The 23,075-nt window shown below is 35.6% G+C and overlaps 4 protein-coding genes across 13 annotated transcripts; 1 reads left to right on the top strand and 3 right to left on the bottom strand.

Annotated features, from left to right (window-relative positions):
* Positions 1-5,073: 5,073 nt before the first annotated feature.
* Positions 5,074-7,929, top strand: LOC116109858 (receptor protein kinase-like protein ZAR1). Of its 2 annotated transcripts, XM_031396100.1 has the most exons (3): positions 5,074-5,226; positions 5,306-6,785; positions 6,913-7,929. In XM_031396100.1, the coding sequence occupies exons 2-3, from the start codon at positions 5,306-5,308 to the stop codon at positions 7,581-7,583; spliced, it is 2,151 nt and encodes a 716-aa protein (XP_031251960.1). In that variant the 5' UTR covers positions 5,074-5,226; the 3' UTR covers positions 7,584-7,929. The 2 variants fall into 2 exon arrangements, with proteins under 2 accessions (XP_031251960.1, XP_031251959.1); XM_031396099.1 differs by having other exon boundaries at positions 5,074-6,785.
* A 3,114-nt stretch (positions 7,930-11,043) lies between these two features.
* On the bottom strand, positions 11,044-11,778 carry LOC116109774 (auxin-responsive protein IAA32-like; the record flags this gene model as incomplete). The annotated part of the gene is made up of 3 exons (XM_031395995.1): positions 11,487-11,778; positions 11,151-11,399; positions 11,044-11,072 (listed from the first exon to the last, which is right to left on the bottom strand). Coding segments are annotated over exons 1-3 (414 nt in total), but the record flags the coding sequence as incomplete, so codon positions are not given.
* Positions 11,779-14,575: 2,797 nt separating this feature from the next.
* LOC116109845 (auxin-responsive protein IAA32-like) lies at positions 14,576-16,231 on the bottom strand. Of its 5 annotated transcripts, none has more exons than XM_031396087.1 (4): positions 15,655-16,231; positions 15,319-15,570; positions 15,120-15,240; positions 14,576-15,067 (listed from the first exon to the last, which is right to left on the bottom strand). In XM_031396087.1, exons 1-4 carry the CDS (start codon positions 15,788-15,790, stop codon positions 15,046-15,048), a joined length of 531 nt encoding a protein of 176 aa, XP_031251947.1. In that variant the 5' UTR covers positions 15,791-16,231; the 3' UTR covers positions 14,576-15,045. The 5 variants fall into 5 exon arrangements, with proteins under 5 accessions (XP_031251947.1, XP_031251943.1, XP_031251945.1 ...); XM_031396083.1 differs by having other exon boundaries at positions 14,576-15,023; XM_031396085.1 differs by having other exon boundaries at positions 14,576-15,023; positions 15,120-15,228.
* A 1,273-nt stretch (positions 16,232-17,504) lies between these two features.
* On the bottom strand, positions 17,505-23,065 carry LOC116109863. Of its 5 annotated transcripts, none has more exons than XR_004124806.1 (10): positions 22,679-23,065; positions 22,280-22,357; positions 20,986-21,690; positions 20,699-20,801; positions 19,929-20,029; positions 19,610-19,784; positions 19,189-19,359; positions 18,991-19,091; positions 18,701-18,883; positions 17,505-18,059 (listed from the first exon to the last, which is right to left on the bottom strand). XR_004124806.1 is itself a non-coding variant. In XM_031396107.1 (9 exons), the coding sequence occupies exons 1-9, from the start codon at positions 23,060-23,062 to the stop codon at positions 18,821-18,823; spliced, it is 1,881 nt and encodes a 626-aa protein (XP_031251967.1). In that variant the 5' UTR covers positions 23,063-23,065; the 3' UTR covers positions 18,351-18,820. The 5 variants fall into 5 exon arrangements, 2 of the variants coding, with proteins under 2 accessions (XP_031251967.1, XP_031251968.1); XR_004124808.1 differs by having other exon boundaries at positions 17,505-18,043; XR_004124807.1 differs by having other exon boundaries at positions 17,505-18,017.
* Between the last annotated feature and the right edge of the window lie 10 nt (positions 23,066-23,075).

Here is a 23,075-nt window from a genome sequence, read left to right as displayed (position 1 = left end):
ACGGTGTCGTTTTAACTCAGATTTCTTTTTTTGGGGGGCGGGTCGGGTATTTTCGGATACTTGGATTGTTCCGGCCTTCCTCTTAAATGGTCTATATTTAGAATGCCCTTTTTGTTTAAAAATAAATAAATTTTAATTAAACAAAATAGACAGAAGAGCTTGTAAATGCCGAAGAAAATGTTAAAAATAAATGCACCAATTTATGAATATATTAGTGGGGGCTCAAATGATTTAATAATTAATGAGGCAATAAAATGCTAACTTTAAGAATAATAAATAATGCCACACACCTTGACCAAATTAACGCACTTCTATTTAAGTTCCAACAATAATTTTGTCAATTGTACATTTAAAAGTGCTTCTTATAAAAGCACTTCTCAAACCCACCCTTCATGTTGGTATAGTTGGAATTTTGTAGTCATTATAGCAAAAACCTAAATTTTGAGTTTTTTTCATACATGAACGCGCTAAAATAAGATTTCTAATTTCATAGTTATCAACCATCACATTTTTTTACTTTTCCGGTGTCATAAGCTCGAGTTCAAAATTGAAGTCCCGACTCCTTGTTGAACCCTACAATCTTATAAAAAGATGATGCAGATACCCTTAGAGAGCTTGAATCCGAGACCTCAAACCACAGGCCTAATCTTTCAGCTAAGCCCTCTCATTATTAATAGAATGACAAAAGAAGGTATGTACATACATTGGCATATCAACAAATCAATTGATTATCAAATCACCCAACTTGTACATGCAATTACATAAACCTATTTTGTGACAAAATGAATTGATATAATACAAGAAAAAGGGGAAGCCCTGTGCCCAAAAAATAGGGCAAGGTGACTTGGCAATCCTCATAAAATCAGTCTGTTTTCCAACAAAAATAGTCTTGTACAGGTCTCTTTTTATGTTTGTTTTGTGACACTACAGATGGGTAGACAAAAAGGTTGCTTTCTGTAAAGTTTTTTGTATTATATTTAAGCTGTAAAGCTTAGTGAATTTAGATCTCCAATTCAATTATAAGAGTGGGCTCCAAGGAATGAAATTCTGGGTCTAGAAAGATAAGCAAAAATGTTTTAGATTCCAGGGACGACACTCCAGTCCAGCCAGCTCTCCATGGATGAGTGCTACACAATTCATACCCTTTTGTTTTACATGTTGTAAAGCTATAGTACTACAATATTGGAAGACTGCCTAATGTTAGGCCTCGATTTAATCTCTGTAGACAATTTTAGGTATGGCGTTACTCAAACTGATGTTCTCGCTTTTGTTTTGATTATCCTCGCTTGCATGAATGCTTTCCCCTAAGGAAGAGCACCACCTACAGATGTATATTTACATCCCACAACTTCAACAGATTAGTAAGTTTCATATTCGGCGTAAAAGTACTCGATCAACGGTGATTGTTTTAAAACAAATGTGTCCACTGTATGTATAATTAATCAACCACACAATCAAAGCATGTCACACATGTTAACATATCGTTTCATATAATCAGGATTTCATGATAAATCTTGGGACCGATTGAAATTACACATTTCTCCTAGGGGGTGGGATAATCCGTTTAACCGAACTAGATTAAGTAAACTAAAAACCGAACCGATTATTCGGTTTTGGCAAAAAGCTAAATCGAAACTAGATCGATTTACGGGATAAACCGAATTCAAACTGAATCGAATATTCAGCTCAATTATCCGGTTAACCAGATTTTTAATTCAACCCTAAATTCTACATTTTTTATATTTTAGTCACCAAATTCAAACATTTATTACATACTAGAAACAATGTTTCTCAAGATATAAAGAATGATTTTGAAGGCCAAAGTGCGATGCAATTATCAGTAAAACTCAACTTTTAAATCAACTTAGAGCAAACGCAAACCAATGAGAAGATAAATAGAAAAATGGACCAATTATAGCAATCATCACTGAACTTTACTAAAGCCAACTACATAAATGATCCCACTCTAGTTTCAATTTGAAGAAAACAAAGACAAGATGTTTAATAAGTGACTCTTATCTACATATGTGCACACGACCATAATGACTACTTGTATAAAAATGGAAAGGAAGAATTGAAGAACTAAAGCGCATTTTCAACTACAAACTCTTCGGGAGCACCAACCACCAGGACCCACATTTTTAGCTTACCTTGCTGAATCGGTAATGGATTACTGGATGTTCATGGAGGTGGAGCCGTGGTCTTGTTGTCGTGGTGGTCATTGGGTTTTGTTGCCGTTCGCCAATGAGACAGGTTCACTGATGGGTTGGGTGAATGGGTGGTGGGTGGCGCTGGCCATCGACACTCTAGATCTAGAGTTAATTTTTTTTTTTTTCTAAAACTCCTTTTCTTTATACACCTAGGGTTTTCCAACTTAAAATCGGTTTTCGGTTAACCGGTTTGGGAATATCCTTAAACCGAGCACCAAACCAGTTTTCCAATTTTCACAAACCGAATTGGTTTGCAAAAAAACCGGATTTTCGGTGCTGTTTTAGTTCGGTTTTCAAATAATTTCTCACACCCTTAATTTCTCCTTCCAAATTTGAAGAAAATAAACCACAAGCCACTAGACTCATCGCTTTGGGAGTAGACCATAAAAAATGGAGATAGTGCTTGCCTTTTGGCTAACCACTTGCTCCAAAATGATAAACAATAACCCAGATGATAGTGTACCGTTGTTCCTCCGCTTAGAGCTTGCTCATAGATTTGTTAATGTCATGGAGTCATCATGTTCACAAATGAGACTAAGATCCCAATCATATACTATTTTAATTCTTAAATTACACTATTAAATCATGGTCGTTCATTATCAAAAAGGCTATTAACGTCCATTTTATATATTTATTATCGAACTTTTATAAGATTATATCAACCCACTTATATCAATAAATAAGTAAATGGTAACCTGTTACTGTGAATTAGACACATTAATCAAATCTTAAAGAATTAATGTCATCAACTCTTTAATTTTATCAAAAATATAAGGACAATTAATTATAAGGAAAATATTAATTTAAACAAAAAAAATAGTTGTTCTTAAAAATGTGCTTAGACCTCTTCTCTTGTTGCTAGATGATAAGTTAGTATATTTGTGTAATTATTTTCATCTATTAAGCTTATAAGGTATTTTTGTAATCTTAAAGATTAGATGCTTAGTCCATTAAATTTATAGGGTATTCCGCAACTCTAAGGATTAGGAGGTAAATTTATAATACACGGATATCTCTGTAAATTAAAAAACCTCCGTTATTTAAAAAAAAAAGGTGCTTAGAAAGTTGACTGTAAACTTCGAGAACTGAGAACCAAGACAGGAGAACAGTTAAACTTGTCATTACGGAACAGAACCCGGGGCAATTAAAAATTAATTACCCTCAACTTCTTTTATTTACGTTGTTCCCCAAATTTTTCTGTTCTTTACAGAAACATCCGTCAAAAAGTGAATCCTTTTGTTTGTGTACATAAATAAAGCAAAGCGATAAAAGGCTAGGTAGGGGGGCTCACACTAAGACCCACTCTGACAAACGGCTACTTCTATCGTTCACATGTCGATTTAGCGTTAAAAATTATCGCCAAGGTCGTCTTCTTTTTTCTCATATCGCGAGAATTACAATGATCATATTGGGTGAATAAACGGGAGGTTATTCTGTGGAAGCTGTTTTATTTTTTTTTATCCACGCTTCTTACAAAAGCGCTTTTTTAAGAAGTGCTTTTTATGTGGATTAATAAGAATTAATTTACCGCAAAAGATTCTTATGCATGCGTTTGATAATCATTTTACTCTTTGATTAAATTATAAAATAACTTTTTCAATAAATATTTAAAAATAATTTTATAAAAAAACTATTAATTAGTTTCTTAAATAAAAATCTAAAAGTACATGTTAAAACAAAATTTTAATGATATATTAATAATATTTTCTGCATAAAAAAATTAACAAAAAAATATATAATAAACGAATACAATTTTAATTATAAGTGAATTAAAAACTCAAACATATCACAAAAAATTTCAAAACAAACAGTGAGTTCAGATCTCCAAAGAATATTTATGGTACAATAACACAATAAACTAAATTTCGTCATCCCATTAAACCTCTCATTCATAATCGAAAAGTGATATTGGACCCAATAATTTAATAAGATAATAACCTTTTTTTTTTTTTTTAGATATGTTACACTCACAATTTTTTCTTATAAACTTTTTTTTTAATAACCGAGATGTATGGATAAACTTATGTACACTTTAACTAATCTTTTAAGGTTTTGAAGTTAACGACCAGATAAACTCTTTAATGATCATTCATATTAACAATCGAGAAAAAATCAAACTCAAACCTTCTTAAATAATATATTTAGAGACTTTTTATCATCACACTCGACCACCTAAGGTGGTTCATATCTTGTTTTTCAATAACCTTTTTCTAAACTCGAGCTCAAAACTAAAATCTCATCGAGTTGGGTAATTTATTATGAGCTAACTAAGGAGTATTTAATTGACTTTGATTACACGTGTTGGACATTGATTAAAAAAGCGTACTAGGACCCACTACAATTAGGGAGGATTAGGACCACTAGATTATCCTGATGAAAATTGATAAAAATTTAATGGTCAAATCTGGCATGTTGGTCTGATCAACGGCAGTCAAGATTCCATCTATGGAAAGAAATTCTCTAAATTGGGTTTTTATTATAGATAATATCATGATTTGGGAAACAAAATGACCTTAATCATGACGTTGTCCCCTTAACGGTTCGGACCCAATTTGGGCTAATCATCACTGTCCATATCTTCCTCCTCTATCTATACTTCCTATCCTGGCCCTTCGATCACTGCCCACAAGTCCTCCCGAAGGCTCCTCCACTAATAATATTCTGACAGTGAAAACATTGTAGTTGCAATGAGGATGCAAACATGGGATCATCTACCCCATCAAAATATTACGAGAAATTGATTCTAAATGGAAATTGAAGAAAACTTGAGTTTCACTGTTGCTCATATATGGATTTTCTCACCAACCTTCTTCTTGAGTCTGTTTTCTCACTTTCTTAATTCAATTATCAATCTTCCCAATGCCTTTTGCTTTGTTAGCTTAACCTTTACCCCTTCTCTCTTCAAGTCTTTTCTACATCACTTCACAGGTCACACCTTTCACACTCAAAACTCCCATTTTTCCAACTCTCAGCTCAGCTCTCTCTACTCTCTTCACCGCCCATTTCTCAAAGAAAGGTGAGTTTTTTTTTTTTTTAGCTCTTTAAGCTCCTCCACATTTGCTCGTAACGGTCACTTTCTTCTTCTTCTTGTAAAGATGCTGTCTGCTTTTGTTTTCTTGGTGCTTGTTGTCTGCAACTTCAATGGTTTTGTTGAGTCTTTGAATGGTGAAGGCTATGCTCTTTTGTCTTTTAAGCAGTCCATTTATGAGGACCCAGAAGGGTCTTTGAGTAACTGGAACTCTTCTGATGAAAACCCTTGTTCATGGAATGGTGTTACATGCAAGGAGCAAAGAGTGATCTCTGTTAGCATTCCAAAGAACAAGCTTTATGGCTTTCTTTCTTCTTCTTTAGGCTCTCTCTCTGACCTTCGCCATGTTAATTTAAGGAATAATAAGTTTTTTGGAAGTTTGCCTACTGAGCTCCTTGAAGTTCAGGGGCTACAGAGTTTGGTCCTTTATGGAAATTCTTTCTCTGGGCCTTTGTCAAATGAGATTGGCAAGCTTAAGTACCTTCAAACCTTAGATTTATCACAGAACTTCTTTAATGGGTCATTGCCTGCATCCATGGTGCAATGCAAGAGACTGAAAGCCCTTGATCTTAGTCAAAATAATTTTACTGGTCCTTTGCCAGATGGGTTTGGTACTGGTTTGGTTTCACTTGAAAAACTTGATCTTTCATTCAATAGGTTCAATGGTTCAATTCCTAGTAACATGGGAAATCTGTCTAGTTTACAAGGAACTGTTGATTTGTCCCATAATTTATTCAGTGGTTCAATTCCAGCTAGTTTAGGAAATCTTCCTGAGAAAGTTTATATTGATCTAACTTATAACAATTTGAGTGGACCAATACCTCAAAGTGGTGCTCTAATGAATAGAGGACCAACTGCATTTATTGGGAATCCGGGCCTATGCGGGACACCATTGAAGAACCCGTGTTCTGATGCTTCGAGCGCAAATTCGCCATCCTCGTATCCGTTTTTCCCTAACAATTACCCGCCTGAGAATCCGGGTGATGATCGTAGAAAGATTGAGAAAGGAAGAGGGCTAAGTAAGGGTGCTATAGTTGCTATAATAGTGGGTGATGTAATTGGAATTTGCCTTGTTGGGCTGTTGTTCTCGTATTGTTATTCAAGGATTTGTGGTTGTGGCAAGGGTAAGGATGGAAACGGTTATGGTTTTGAGAAAGGAAAGAAGGGAAAGAAAAAGTGTTTTTGCTTTAGGAAAGATGAATCTGAGACTCTATCCGAGAATGTGGAGCAGTATGATCTTGTGCCACTAGATACTCAGGTGGCTTTCGACTTGGATGAGCTGCTTAAGGCCTCAGCATTTGTTCTGGGAAAGAGTGGAATTGGGATTGTCTACAAAGTTGTTCTTGAAGATGGACTAACCTTAGCTGTGAGAAGATTGGGTGAAGGTGGGTCTCAAAGGTTCAAGGAATTCCAGACAGAAGTTGAAGCAATCGGAAAGCTAAGGCATCCTAATATTGTAACCCTCAGAGCTTATTACTGGTCAGTTGATGAGAAACTCCTCATCTATGATTACATACCTAATGGAAGCCTTGGCACTGCACTTCACGGTATGTTTATTAAAACCCTCTTCTGTTTACTATTTCTGATATATAATTTTGTTTCATAGCAGTGGTTTGTGTTATTGCTATATGCTTTAGTCAATTTGATTGTATCAAATATTTCTTTATACAACAGGGAAGCCAGGAATTGTACCGTTCACTCCATTATCTTGGTCAGTTCGGTTGACAATCATAAAAGGGATTGCAAAAGGCTTGGTTTATCTTCATGAATTTAGTCCCAAAAAGTATGTCCACGGAGATCTGAAGCCAAGTAATATTCTGCTTGGACAGGACATGGAACCACACATATCCGACTTTGGACTTGGACGCCTCGCTAATATTGCTGGTGGTTCCCCAACTCTGCAATCTAATCGAATTCCTGTGGAGAAACCTCAAGAAAGACAGTCAAGGAGTGTATCTTCGGAAGTTACTGCAACTAATGGGTCAGGTAACTTGGGATCTTATTATCTGGCCCCTGAAGCACTCAAAGTGGTGAAGCCATCACAGAAATGGGATATCTACTCCTATGGGGTAATCTTACTAGAAATGATTACAGGAAGAACACCAGTTGTCCAAGTGGGATCCTCGGAAATGGATCTTGTCCACTGGATTCAGCTCTGCATTGAAGAGAAGAAGCCACTTGCAGATGTTTTAGACCCATATTTAGCACCTGACGCTGACAGGGAAGAAGAGATTATCGCGATCCTAAAGATCGCAATGGCTTGTGTTCATTGCAGCCCTGAAAGGAGACCTACAATGCGGCATATCTCTGATGCTTTGGACAGATTGGTTACTTGCAGTGACTAAGAAACCTCTTAAAGCAAAGAATCCTGAGCTCAGTGATTCTTGAAATTCTCTCAAATACACATAATCACGGCGTCGCGAGAGATGATGAATGGTTGTGCTTCAACTTAAAATGTGTAGCCTATTACAGTTGCTCTAGTGTGGAGAAATTATGCAAGTCGTTTATTAAAGAAATGTGTTCATCTTTTTATTATTTGTTGTAGTATTTTTCTCTTTATGATTGAATATGAGCTAGATGAATGTAGGTCTGCCATAAGAGCATGCTATGAGAGATTCCAACTGCTCTTGCATTTGTTTACTCTTAGTATATATATGTGTGAAGAAAATATCTTCTTCTTCTTCTTTCTCTTATTGCAGACCCTTTTGTCTTTTGTTGTTCTTGGGCAATGATCATGAATTTCCTATTTTTTTGTTTCTTTCGTTCTTTCCCCCTCAACAACCAGTCACCAAAACACTGCAACAAAATCATTTTTCTACTCACAATGTTGATGAACACATGATTTTTTTGACTTCCATCAGTTTGACCCTTCAGCCATTTCCGTGAACAGCCCTGCAGCCTTTAAGATTAATCGAACTTAAAAAGTCTTTTGCTTCGATGATAGCCTTATTACAGTTCAGAACGATAATATTATATTAAGGAAAGTGATGGCTTAGATAATGAATCTGCTGTCAATACCATGAGCTTTCCACTTACTAGAGAATTTAACCTGTAATCTCTGTCTGATATGACTTTTTCATTCTTTTACCAATCCTAACTTTGTGTTACTTTCACGCAACTTTTGTCCCATCTAACCTTTTTTTTTTTTTTTTTCCTTCTTCTTCTTCTTCTTCTTCTTCTTCATCCATGATTGGAGGCGTTCAAGCCGCGTTACCTCAATTAATCTTTTAAGTTTTAAATTTTTTTTTTTTGGGTGACCAGAGGTGTTCAGGTCAATTTATGCGTACTTCAACTAATCCCTTGGGTCCTAAAATTTTTTTTGTTTTTTTATAACCGAGGGTATCTAGGTCAATTTGTGCGTACTTTAACTAATCTCCTAGGCCTTGATGTTGACAACCGGATAAATTTCTTCAGTGATCAGTCCTATTAACAACCTAAGTAGATTAAACTTATGATCTCTTGAATAATACACCTAAGAGTTATAATTGACCACTCGGTCACTCAATGGTTGTTAATCTATCCTCTCTTTATTCTCCATGCATCTTTAACTACTTCATTATTTCTTGCAAGAAAACCATACTATAAACCTTAAGTTTAAATGAAGTAGATATCGTCTTTATTCTCCATGCATCTTTAACAACTTCATTACTTTTTATTGAGTATATTCACTCATTTTGACGACCTTTTAAGATTTTTATAAGCTTGTTTCATATCTACTTAATCAGTCAACACACGAAAGGAAAATTTTGAGAGAAGTTCTGGAAGAACTTAGAACAGATTCAATGGTAAGTGAGAAACAATTGTGGTTTGTTGTGTGAAGTGTGGAGTAAAAGGAGTGGTAGAAAATAGAAATGGTGGAATTGTGAAGCTAAAGAAACTGCGTAAATTGAGGCAGTGGAGTCCACCAATCAAAGGAAGCAATTTAGGAGAAAATTTCTTACCTGTTATTTAGGTTTAAAGTATTGATTCATTTGTCGGTTTCTTGACTTTTAATAAATTATCAAAAGAACTTCTTGGCTGAATTTATTTGGTCAAGTCAGTCCAGCTAGCATGATTTTTGGTATTTCATGTTCATATTAGTCTTAATAGTCAATAACTAAAGAGCCAAAATGCGGGAGATGTTCTAGAATTTTTAACGTGTAGACCAGAGATGAGTTTATGAAGTTAATGACGATGAAGTTATTGACTAGACACTCACCTTCGATTAGTACGTTAAAATTTTATAAAACGTCCATACGAGAGACTTAAGATTTGTCGATGAATAAGTAATTAGATTAGGTTAGATTAGATTAATTGGTTGATCTATATGCATGAAAAAGTAGTTACTCCTGTTTCTTAAGAATTGTGGGTTAAATGAGTCATGCCCAAAACATCAAAGTAGACATGTTAAATGGATCAGATTTTATGAACAGAGCAGCCCATTTTTGTGTTATATCATTTGTGGCCATATAGAAGTGGAATTCTCTCATATGGGTCTAGTTTCAGCCTGCCTAGTAAAACTGGCCTGACTTTGAAGATCCAAAAATAACTTAAAAACATTTTTGTAAACTCAAGGGGGAGAGATTTAAAGCATCCCCTTGATGACACAAAGGGCATAGAGTATTAATTAGCCACATTGTCAACCTGCACTTTTGAACAATGGAGGAGTTTGAAGAAGATGAAACAAACAAATATCAGCTATTTGGTGAATTTAAGACTCAAGTTAATCATCTAATATGGAAGTCTAATCCTTTTCATACGAGTGCTTCAATGTAGTCTGGCAATAACCTTCTCGGTTGGATAATCGATTCACTCTGATACTAATTATTGTAGATTCATGTATCCAACCTAAAAGATTAACCTATTAGATAAATTGATCATTCTCGTTATAAAACTCTAAATTCTACTCATTAATCACTACTCCCAAAACTCGAATACACATAAGAGATCAACTAAAAGTCACTTGTAAATCTACACATGATAAGTCCCATCCAAGTCAAGGTCAAGATTCAATACATTCTCTCATTATCATTTATCTAGAGAGCAGAGTTTTCCAGGGTCCTGCAACACTTAACAAGGATGTGTCCATCTCTTACAATTGCATCAGAATACAGGACCCTAGGGATAAGGTCACTCAAAATCTCTCTACAAGAGCCTGGAAAGAAAACATTGGAGCAGTGGCAATATATATTCATCTAATAAACTAACTAAATCTGTCTTGGATTTATTTTTAAGTTTGATACGAGCCTTTTTTCACTCAAAATACATCTACTTAATTGAAGGGACTGCACACTTATAAACTAATCCAGATTCTCATTCACTATATCCCTGACAAGTTTCAAGCTCGGAATTGCATGAATCTTCAATATTTTAGTAGAATTAAGAATCTCTGCCATTCACATTATAACAAGAACAGCTTATATATATGAAACTAATACCAACTTGTGACAATGTTCTCTGGCTGCCATTCTGATTCTACATGCCTTCTGGAACACAAATTTCCCAATGTAACTTCCCACTCTAAGTCAAGTCAGTCCTCAGAGATTCTTCAGAACAAACTACTAATCAGAAGCTTGATTCAGAAAAAAAGCTTCAGTTTTGGGCAATCCTGAGCCGCTTCACTGATTCTACGAACTCTCTATCATGAATCAAACCATAACTTAGCTGATAATCCTGCACAATCTATTGAAAAAGTTAAAGCATTTTATAACATTGTTAAATTTAAAGAACTTACTTCCAGGGAACATCACCAACAGGCCTCCAATTCTCCTCCCTGTCCTTGTAAAACAGTGAAAATTCTGATCCAGCCTGGAATAATCTTAGCTCAGATGCAGAATTTCTCCCTGGAATCATACCTATGTCACTCATTTCAAGCAGAATTATTAGAAAAAATCAAAATCTCAAAATCCTGAAGAGTGTTTTTTCCTACTCACCAAACATTTCTTCCAATTTATGTGCCATGCTAGAATAGCCTTCATGGTCAAGAACGCAGATTTTTCTTCCCACAATAACTCCATCCATGTTAACCTTCACATAAGCCCACCTCTCTTTGCTCTGGATTCCCTCAGCCTCGTCGTCGCCGCCGTCTTGTATCAGCCCGGGAAATCCCCTGCCTGGATTCTTCAGCTGCAAATCAGCCTGTGGCCACTCCATAAAGTCTCCATATCCCTCCATGCCTACCACTGCTACATAAAATATAATCAAACTCCAATTAAAATCACAGTCAGAACATTTATCTTTTCAGGAAAAAAAAAAAAAAAAATGCATACCATGTTGAGATGGCTGATAGGCTTCAGGCTGCAGAGTTCTGAGGCTGAGGCCGAGATCGATGAGGCCATCATCCTCCTTAGGTTGATAATAAACTGAGTGGAGGCCTGAAGGGTTGAGAAGGAAGTTGGAATCCATTGAAATATTTTTGTTGGTATAAGTGAAAAGAGAAGATATTTATATACGGAAGCTGAAGTGAAAAAGTGCTTATTTGAGAAGCTGAAAATGAGGGAATATGAAAGTGGGGGCCAAAGACAAACGGACAAGGAAGATAAGTGAGGGTTTCTCTCCCATGATCAATCATTAAATGGTGGGCTATCTTCTTGTGGGAAGGGATTGAAATTGTCAACATGGAGAAGCTGAAACTACAAACAAGAAAACCAGAAAAGAGGAGAACAAAGGATGGCCAAAGTGATTCTAAGAAAAGCTGGTTTGGATCCTGCAACCCAACATTGATACATTGCTTCTGCTTTTCAGGTAGACATCCACTGGAGATCACTCAAACGGTAGGCTACCTCTCACTTTCAAGAGCTTTGGAATTTAATTCAACTTCTGATTATACCAACAAAACAAAAAAAATTGCTTTTATTAATTGCTAACTTTGCATTGCCATTAAGGAATTATATATGGATTAAGTTAAAACTACAAGACAAAACTATGTTATCTTAGTAAATTATGTAGTGTGAGAAAACTTTGCCTGAATTTTAAGAGAATCATACCGTCCCCACTTGAAAATTTAGGTGATACTACATAATTACGAAACCATTAAACAATAGTTGCTTTAAGGTTTTAAAAATCGAACCACCCTTAAGTGATCAGGTCAGACGATAAGGACTCTTAGGTGTATTACTCAAGAAGTCTTGAACTCGATTCTCCTCGGTTGCTAATAAGGATAGGCACTAGAGAGTTTATCCAGTCGTTAACTTCAGAATCCTAGAGAATTAATCGAGGTATGTACAAATTAGCTCAAACACCTTCGATTACACAAAAAAAAAAAGGGTTTAAAAATCGACTAGATCTTGACAAAGAGAATTACTTTATCACAATAAGACATTCTAAATTATTCAATGCCTTGATGGAGTTAGCCAATAAATCGGTTGATAGTAAACACTATTGTCTAGGAGTAGTAAAGGGTGGATGACGATGGCTTAAAGTAAGTTATTGAAAGCAAAATAATAGTAACCAAAAAAAAGTGTTTGAAATGTTGAACTAGTTTTGTGTCACATCTTATAGTTGGGTGGTCTCTCTCATACAACAATGTAGTGTTTTTGTAATAGGAGACAAAATTCGGTAAACAACCCACCATCCCACTCCTCTTTGCCCATTATGTATGGTGCTTTTAACCATGGATTCAAGATCCAATAGTCTAAAATATAAAGTATTTTTCTGATCTAAAAAGTAATTTCCTTAGAAAACATGTATGAAGTGTTTCTTCAAGAGGCCTCTCTTTATTCTCCATGCATCTTTAACTACTTCATTATTTCTTGCAAGAAAACCATACTATAAACCTTAAGTTTAAATGAAGTAGATATTATCTTTATTCTCCATGCATCTTTAACAACTTCATTACTTTTTATTGAGTATATTCACTCATTTTGACGACCTTTTAAGATTTTTATAAGCTTGTTTCATATCTACTTAATCAGTCAACACACGAAAGGAAAATTTTGAGAGAAGTTCTGGAAGAACTTAGAACAGATTCAATGGTAAGTGAGAAACAATTGTGGTTTGTTGTGTGAAGTGTGGAGTAAAAGGAGTGGTAGAAAATAGAAATGGTGGAATTGTGAAGCTAAAGAAACTGCGTAAATTGAGGCAGTGGAGTCCACCAATCAAAGGAAGCAATTTAGGAGAAAATTTCTTACCTGTTATTTAGGTTTAAAGTATTGATTCATTTGTCGGTTTCTTGACTTTTAATAAATTATCAAAAGAACTTCTTGGCTGAATTTATTTGGTCAAGTCAGTCCAGCTAGCATGATTTTTGGTATTTCATGTTCATATTAGTCTTAATAGTCAATAACTAAAGAGCCAAAATGCGGGAGATGTTCTAGAATTTTTAACGTGTAGACCAGAGATGAGTTTATGAAGTTAATGACGATGAAGTTATTGACTAGACACTCACCTTCGATTAGTACGTTAAAATTTTATAAAACGTCCATACGAGAGACTTAAGATTTGTCGATGAATAAGTAATTAGATTAGGTTAGATTAGATTAATTGGTTGATCTATATGCATGAAAAAGTAGTTACTCCTGTTTCTTAAGAATTGTGGGTTAAATGAGTCATGCCCAAAACATCAAAGTAGACATGTTAAATGGATCAGATTTTATGAACAGAGCAGCCCATTTTTGTGTTATATCATTTGTGGCCATATAGAAGTGGAATTCTCTCATATGGGTCTAGTTTCAGCCTGCCTAGTAAAACTGGCCTGACTTTGAAGATCCAAAAATAACTTAAAAACATTTTTGTAAACTCAAGGGGGAGAGATTTAAAGCATCCCCTTGATGACACAAAGGGCATAGAGTATTAATTAGCCACATTGTCAACCTGCACTTTTGAACAATGGAGGAGTTTGAAGAAGATGAAACAAACAAATAACAGCTATTTGGTGAATTTAAGACTCAAGTTAATCATCTAATATGGAAGTCTAATCCTTTTCATACGAGAGCTTTACTGTAGTCTGGCAGTAACCTTCTCGTTTGGATAATCGATTCACTTTGACACTAATTATTGGAGGTTCATGTATCCAACCTAAAAGATTAACCTATTAGATAAATTGATCATTCTCGTTACAAAACTCTAAATTCTACTCATTAATCACTACTCCCAAAACTCGAATACACATAAGAGATCAACTAAACGTTACTTGTAAATCTACACATGATAAGTCCCATCCAAGTCAAGATCAAGATTCAATACATTCTCTCATTATCATTTATCCAGAGAGCAGAGTTTTCCAGGGTCCTGCAACACTTAACAAGTATGTGTCCATCTCTTACAATTGCATCGGAATACAGGACCCTAGGGATCAAGGTCACTCAAAATCTCGCTACAAGAGCCTGGAAAGAAAACATTGGACCATTGGCAATGTATATTCATCTAATAAACTAACTTAATCTGTCTTGGATTTATTTTCAAGTTTGATACGAGCCTTTTTTCACTCAAAATACATCTACTTAATTGAAGGGACTGCACACTTATAAACTAATCCAGATTCTCATTCACTATATCCCTGACAAGTTTCAAGCTCGGAATTGCATGAATCTTCAATATTTTAGTAGAATTAAGAATCTCTGCCATTCACATTATAACAAGAACAGTTTATATATATGAAACTAATACCAACTTGTGACAATGTACTCTGGCTGGCATTCTGATTCTACATGCCTTCTGGAACACAAATTTCCCAATGTAACTTCCCACTCTAAGTCAAGTCAGTCCTCAGAGATTCTTCAGAACAAACTACTAATCAGAAGCTTGATTCAGAAGAAAAGCTTCAGTTTTGGGCAATCCTGAGCCGCTTCACTGATTCTACGAACTCTCTATCATGAATCAAACCATAACTTAGCTGATAATCCTGCACAATCTATTGAAAAAGTTAAAGCATTTTATAACATTGTTAAATTTAAAGAACTTACTTCCAGGGAACATCACCAACAGGCCTCCAATTCTCCTCCCTGTCCTTGTAAAACAGTGAAAATTCTGATCCAGCCTGGAATAATCTTAGCCCAGATGCAGAATTTCTCCCTGGAATCATACCTATGTCAGTCATTTCAAGCAGAATTATTAGAAAAAATCAAAATCTCAAAATCCTGAAGAGTGTTTTTCCCTACTCACCAAACATTTCTTCCAATTTATGTGCCATGCTAGAATAGCCTTCATGGTCAAGAACGCAGATTTTTCTTCCCACAATAACTCCATCCATGTTAACCTTCACATAAGCCCACCTCTCTTTGCTCTGGATTCCCTCAGCCTCCTCGTCACCGTCGTCTTGTATCAGCCTGGGAAATCCCCTGCCTGGATTCTTCAGCTGCAAATCAGCCTGTGGCCACTCCATAAAGTCTCCATATCCCTCCATGCCTACCACTGCTACATAAAATATAATCAAACTCCAATTAAAATCACAGTCAGAACATTTATCTTTTCAGGAAAAAAAAAAAAAAAAATGCATACCATGTTGAGATGGCTGATAGGCTTCAGGTTGCAGAGTTCTGAGGCTGAGGCCGAGATCGATGAGGCCATCATCCTCCTTAGGTTGATAATAAACTGAGTGGAGGCCTGAAGGGTTGAGAAGGAAGTTGGAATCCATTGAAATATTTTTGTTGGTATAAGTGAAAAGAGGAGATATTTATATACAGAAGCTGAATTGAAAAAGTGCTTATCTGAGAAGCTGAAAATGAGGGAATATGACAGTGGGGGCCAAAGACAAACGGACAAGGAAGATAAGTGAGGGTTTCTCTTCCATGATCAATCATTAAATGGTGGGTTATCTTCTTGTGGGAAGTGATTGAAAGTGTCAACATGGAGAAGCTGAAACTTCAAACAAGAAAACCAGAAAAGAGGAGAACAAGGGATGGCCAAAGTGATTCTAAGAAAAGTTGGTTTGGATCCTGCAACCCAACATTGATACATTGCTTCTGCTTTTCAGGTGGACATCCACTGGAGATCACTCAAAGGGTAGGCTACCTCTCACTTTCAAGAGCTTTGGAATTTAATTCAACTTCTGATTATACCAACAAAACAAAAAAAATTGCTTTTATTAATTGCTAACTTTGCATTGCCACTAAGGAATTATATATGGAGTAAGTTAAAACTACAAGACAAAACTATGTTATCTTAATAAATTATGTAGTGTGAGAAAACTTTGCCTGAATTTTAAGAGAATCATACCGTCCCCACTTGAAAATTTAGGTAATACTACATAAGTACCAAACCATTAAACAATAGTTGCTTTGAGGTTTTAAAAATCGAACCACCCTTGAGTGATCGGATCAGAAGATAAGGACTCTTAAGTATATTACTCAAGAGGTCTTGAACTCGATTCCTCTTGGTTGCTAATAAGGGTGGACACTAAAGAGTTTATTCGGTCGTTAACTTTAGGGTCCTAGAGAATTAGTCAAGGTATGCACAAATTGGTTCAGACACCCCCAGTTACCAAAAAATAAAAGGTTTAAAAATCGACTAGATCCTGACAAAGAAAATAACGTTATCATGATAAGACATTCTAAATTGTTCAATGCCTTGATGGAGGTAGTAAAAAAATCGGCTGATAGTAAACAGTATTGTCTAGGAGTGGTAAAGGGTGGATGACGATGGCTTAAAGTAAGTTATTGAAAGCAAAATAATAGTAACCTAAAAAAGTGTTTGAAATGTTGAACTAGTTTTGTGTCACATCTTATAGTTGGGTGGTCTCTCTCATACAACAATGTAGTGTTTTTGTAATAGGAGACAAAATTCGGTAAACAACCCACCATCCCACTCCTCTGTGCCCATTATGTATGGTGCTTTTAACCATAGATTCAAAATCCAATAGTCTAAAATATAAAGTATTTTTCTGATCTAAAAAGTAATTTCCTTAGAAAACATGTATGAAGTGTTTCTTCAAGAACATACATTATAAAATGAAGAATGTTAGATGTATAAAGACTCTTACAAAAAGTCTTTATACAAAGTGATGTGATAGCTGTCACACCACCAGTTTCACATTAATCTTCTCTTTCTTTTCATAAACTAGTGGTGTGGCAGCTGTCACATCACTTTGTAAAAAGACTTTTTGTACATCTAACATTTCTCTTATAAAATATAAATATCTAAGCAAGGATTCTAATATTAAACTTGGATTTGTAGATTAAGTTTAAAGAAAATATCTATAAAATCCCTTATAGTATAAATGTTTCCTCAATCACTTGTGGTTCATTTTACAATAAGGAATACTACAATCATAAAAGAGGTTTTAAAATTATGTAAAAGTTTGATTTGCAACAAAGTAAACGGGTGATTGGGACAATATTACACTTATAAAGTAAAAATTGGACAAAATCATATCATTTACCATATCTTATCATCATTAAGTGACATGAACACATCAACTATATCATGTGATATTACGTTAAGATATTTACTTTGTAATTGTATCATTATTGCAAACTACTATTACGTTGAACTCCGTACAGTCCATTTGAAATGGACCTAGTTATGTTTGATATCTAATTTGGTATCACACTGACAAAATGGGCCAAAATTTCTGACCAAACCGGCAAGGGATGCAACCGAATCCAGACCGAACCATGTCCTGTAACTTTGCACTTAAATTTGGGTGTGAACCAGGCCGACGAAATGCGCCAAAATTCAGACCAAAACCGGCAGGGTTTACAGCCGAATCCATACCGGACCATGGCCTGTTTTCTTGAAACATGTCAGGTCAGGCTCGAGCTTGACTCTGTTAAGTTATGTGGAAACTGGGTCAGGCTTGTCTTTGTCTCCTGTCTAGCCCAGCTTGTCCATTCCCAACTCAGACAAAAAGCGTTCATGGAGGACTATGTAAATGAGAAATAATTCAGTTCTGCCAATTGATAGATCTTCACAGAAGAAAATTGAAAAAACTTTTACTTTAATAACTGTTTATTTAGTCTAAAATATAACTTGAAAAAACATAAATTTTTTGTTTTATTCATAAAAATGGTCGAGATTACTAAACAGTAAACCCTTAAATAAAACGGACACATCACGTTATCTTACATCTATCTAATAATATCTCGTTATCTTACATCTAACTAATAATATCTCATGGTCAGATCTTATTAGATGGACGTATTAATAACTTGATATACCCGTCTCACCGGAGAAGACTTTCTTAGTAGACAAATAGGAAATTCAATGTTGTTAAGTTTAAGAATATTGCACATTACACTTGAAACAGTGTGTGTTGCAGCCGTTAAATGAAGGCCAAAAGAAGCAAACCTGGACACACGATAGTTTTGAAAGCAATAACCAAAACTTTATGCAAAATACAAATTATTTGACAAAGATTGAATATTGTACTTGTTCACTGATTTTAACCTTCAATTTACTATTTCCTTTTTATATGATTCTTCAATTTACAGCACAGCCGAAAATTTCATTTTCCCATGTGCAAAACCTCTGCTCCAGATCATGGAAGTCCTTCACCCTAATGCTTCATCTGAGCAGGGAACCCAAAAGCAAAAATGCAAACATTTACCTTGCAGTAAACAGCTGAATGGACCCAGTATCACAGCACTGATCACGCGGAGACATACATGTTGGTCTGACACCAAATTCCGCGGTGATAAAGAGGGGAAATGAAGGTTTATGGCATTGATCATGGTGTCGAATCATAATGACTAAGGAATTCGACTATACAGGGATAAACTTGCTCCACTGCCTGCATTTTGAAAGGAAAATATAATATTAGCTGTCATCGTATAACTAAGTGACATCAAAGCTGTTATTTTATTTTCCCAGAAGTTGTTTAAAGAAACAAATTCTTACCAGTCGTCCTCCAACTAGATCATAATGCGCATAATGTGCACCCCCTGGTTCACCAAATACTTTATAGGTAACCAAATTCTTGGGAAGGAGCTTAACCGTTTCTGGTTTCAATCAAGACAAGCAACCAAAAGAGAATTAATATCATGAAAAGAAGGTTTCTCACTAAGTGTGTGAGTCTTTTATTTTAATTGAACATACCCTCAACAGCTTCAGGTGGGCAAATTAGATCTCGATCTCCCGCAATAGCTAAGATGGGAACATTGCCTTTGTGTAGATGATCCTTGTAGAAAAATTTACCACTTCTATCACATAGGCCACCCTCTCGAAAGGCTGTTGTAAGCTGCAGGATAAGTTTAGCAGGTATGGTACCTACAAACCATGATTAAGTCCCCATACATCAGACTCCGTAAGTATCAAATATAAGAAGAAGAGAGATGGGTAAAATTTGATTGTGCAAATTAATGAAATAACTATATAACAGAAAGTAGGAGTAAGCCCTTTTAGATGAAAAAAAACTACCAATACTAAAACCAATATGTGAAAATAAACCTATTGAGCATGCTGTCTATGTTCGCACAAGAAGCCATAATGTCAAAAGTGAAAGCACATCCATACTTACAGAAGTTGTTCAGGACAAGCTTTTTCAACAACTCCGGATGCATCATGTCTTCTGCTGATATCAGATCATTAAGCCAAGAGAACACATAAGGAGAACTAGATGAAAGAGGATAAGCAGCTGACAACAATGCCCCTAAAGGAACAACAGGGACATTAAGAGCCTGTGCAGGATCAGCCTGTAGATAAAGTAACTTGACATTAACTTCTCAACAAAGGCTATTCCTCCAAAAAAAATCTACATGTAGAGTGTTATATACAGTTCTCAGGCTCAAATTAAAGTTGAATTGGTACACATTAAAAATAAATTTTCATCCTCTTACTAGGGGTAAGAGCAATTTGAGTGTCGATTTTGAAGAAGTGTAGTCAAGAGATGATGCCAATGTAACAATAGCTGCCAATCTACATTCTTTTCCTTCATAACCTGATGAGATAAAACAGATTGCAGTAATGTTAATAACAACACCTCATCAGGGACAGGATGACAGAAAAAGAAGAAGGAAAGCACACTAAAAGAACAAAGATTTAGAGGTAAACAAAAAACATTGAACCAAATATTTCAACTCAACTTTGCAGGAAACAGGCTTTATCATATTGATCAACTGCTTTCTATAAGGCAATAGAATTGTTAATAATTTTTTAGCCCCTTTTTGTAAGAAACGATATTTTACTGACGAGTACTTAGAGACATGCAACAACTTCTTATCATCAGCTACAGCTAGGCTGCTCAGTCATTTGCCAAATATTCAACAGGCATATCACAATACCAACATCAAGCATTCATGCAACAGCAAAAACCTCACTAGCATATTCTTTAAACAGCAAAAACCTCACTAGCATATTCTTTAAGTATCAATTTTATGAAGATCTTGTTTCAGTACAGAAATCCATAACTATATAACGTTAATACTATGTTCAACATGTTATGTGTCTCCATCATGTCGTACATGTTCAAGTGTCAAATAGTACAGCATACAACTGCAATCCCCAATCACCCATCAAGAAGTATGCATACTAAACAAACATTGAAGCATTGGCACAAATTTTAGCATCAGCAACAGCCACCATTACTTTGCAAGAAATAATATCTTACCACATTTTGACAGCATTGCATACAACAAGATACCTCCCATGGAATGCCCTATTGCAAGAAGCTTACCATCCTTTGGCTTGCTTTGTGTGTTTATATATTCCATCTACATCAACAAAATTAAAGACAGTTAATTCAAAATGCAAAGAGTACATATAAAAGGTTATATTACAATAAAACCAAAAATGAAAAAAAGCATATAGGTAATTCTGCTTGAAAATGTATCATAGAAGACTTAAACCAAGACAAGTAACCATATATAAATCCATCAATATAAAATGTCACCTCACCGCAGCAGGAACATCTTCTTCCAGGTAATGATCAAAATCCCAGTCATACTTCACAATCAAGTCAAGCTGCTTCTGAAAATCATCTATTGTTGAGAAAAGACGCTCTTGCAAGTCGAACAACTGAGGTGAAACAGATCGTTGACCTTCTTCAATGGTATTCACAAGCCTTTCACTCAAATCCCTGATTTGGCTAGCAATACCTGAGTTTTGCCTTGTTTCCAGCAAGCTCGACAGCTTTACCCGTATCTCATTAAAGCGTTCAGACAACTGAGAATCTTCTAAAAGTTTTGATAGTTGATCAAACAGTTTAGCCGATATTATCTTTGTTTGGCTTTCACTAAGAAAGCCTGAGAGACTTTCTGACAAACGCATAAAAGTTTCAGTAAACTTTGTCACCAGCTTTGATTCATCCCATACTATTGCTAACCTCGTTGCCTCTTCTTCAACAGAAGAAATCCTAGAATCTGTCAAGGTATCAGGGCCATCAGTCCGCTGCTGCTCTGCAGAATAGACTCCATCAACTGTACTCTTTCTCACAGCTTCACCAGTGGTACCCTCAGCAACAGCTTCCATCTGCTCGGATATTTCATGGGCAGACTGTTCAACTTCTTTCAAATTTGACCCCCGCACACTCAACCCAGCACCTCGAACTTCAAGTATCCATGTGTCAAATCCTTGGCTAGACATGTACCGTGCAAATGAAGACTGCAAACACATACACACACACACACACACACATAACTACAACATTGATGAGTTTAAACAGCAAACATTTTGAATCCTATTGTTTCTCATATCCTCAAACTTCTCCATTTGTTACAATTCTTCGAATTAGAACTTTGCAGTTAAACTTTTTAGTATTAGACTTTAAACAATTGAAGCTATTAAAATGATGTATCGGGTATTTAATATTTAATTCCAAGCTTCACAACAAGAAACGTCACACTTTTTACATCTCCTTGCTAACATTTAACATCATCTAATAATTACAAATGCACAGTAAATAAATTACTAAGATATGACAAGTAAAATAATAAATAAACCACTTACAGTAGGAGAGAGATCATAACCAATGGCATTAGTTCCCACCCCAGATAACAGCAACAGCGGATGATTTCTCTTTGGCGCCTATAAATACAATTCAAATTCAACATCTCATCAAAAAATAATCATTAATTAATTTTATAAATATATTAGAACTTTTTAATATCTGANAACATCATCTAATAATTACAAATGCACAGTAAATAAATTACTAAGATATGACAAGTAAAATAATAAATAAACCACTTACAGTAGGAGAGAGATCATAACCAATGGCATTAGTTCCCACCCCAGATAACAGCAACAGCGGATGATTTCTCTTTGGCGCCTATAAATACAATTCAAATTCAACATCTCATCAAAAAATAATCATTAATTAATTTTATAAATATATTAGAACTTTTTAATATCTGAAAATGTGTTACTCTATTATAAAGAATTCTATTTCCAAACGCCATGTTTGGAAACATTTCAAGAATACGTTATTGTCAAAAACAAGCAATTACATTTAAATTTTATTCTGGTTGAGTTGAATCTAATTCTAATTCCTTGAAAATGATATACATTTTTCGTCTTTAGAACTGTATCCATAAACAGTTGTAAAAAAAAATTCTAAAACAAAAAAAAAAAATGTTACGGCGCGAGAGACCTGAGGAGGAGGATTATAGCGCCAAAGCGCGAGTCGCCAATCGGAGTTCGCCACGGAGACATAGTGGAGCTCGTCGGCAGTACAAATCGACGGCTTATCCGCAACCATCTCGACGGACGGTTCACAGGCGCCAGAGCCATTGGAGAAAGCCCGAGGGCGAAACAAAAGCGTTGACCGAAGCGAGTGAGGGTGGCGACGCGCGGAGGAGGCGCGTAGGGGGAGGAGGAGGAGGGCGGGGGTGGTGGCGAGTGAGCGAAGGAACGTGGAGGTCGCGCAACGAACGTCGGAGTATATTTGGAAGTGATGTGTCGTGGGCCTCGTGGCCATTCTTTTTAAAAGTGGGAAATGCTCTGTATGAATTTCAGCATACAAGTTTGCGTGCATTGCTTATTGTGCT

The sequence above is a fragment of the Pistacia vera genome, unplaced genomic scaffold (genome assembly GCF_008641045.1).
Source record: "Pistacia vera cultivar Batoury unplaced genomic scaffold, PisVer_v2 Contig59, whole genome shotgun sequence".
NCBI lineage: Eukaryota > Viridiplantae > Streptophyta > Magnoliopsida > Sapindales > Anacardiaceae > Pistacia > Pistacia vera.
Note: the sequence above shows the minus strand (reverse complement) of the source record. Positions and strands in the feature narration are given on the sequence as shown.

Coding starts and splice junctions, on each gene's coding strand:
- LOC116109858 (XM_031396100.1), top strand. CDS start 5,306: ATGCTGTCTGCTTTTGTTTTCTTGGTGCTTGTTGTCTGCAACTTCAAT. Junction 6,786..6,912: donor CCTTGGCACTGCACTTCACG/GTATGTTTATTA, acceptor TTTATACAACAG/GGAAGCCAGGAATTGTACCG.
- LOC116109845 (XM_031396083.1), bottom strand. CDS start 15,790: ATGGATTCCAACTTCCTTCTCAACCCTTCAGGCCTCCACTCAGTTTAT. Junction 15,241..15,318: donor TAAATTGGAAGAAATGTTTG/GTGAGTAGGGAA, acceptor TGACTGACATAG/GTATGATTCCAGGGAGAAAT. Junction 15,024..15,119: donor GTTGGTGATGTTCCCTGGAA/GTAAGTTCTTTA, acceptor GATTCATGATAG/AGAGTTCGTAGAATCAGTGA.
- LOC116109863 (XM_031396107.1), bottom strand. CDS start 23,062: ATGCACGCAAACTTGTATGCTGAAATTCATACAGAGCATTTCCCACTT. Junction 19,092..19,188: donor CCCACCTGAAGCTGTTGAGG/GTATGTTCAATT, acceptor GATTGAAACCAG/AAACGGTTAAGCTCCTTCCC. Junction 18,884..18,990: donor ATCTAGTTGGAGGACGACTG/GTAAGAATTTGT, acceptor TTCAAAATGCAG/GCAGTGGAGCAAGTTTATCC.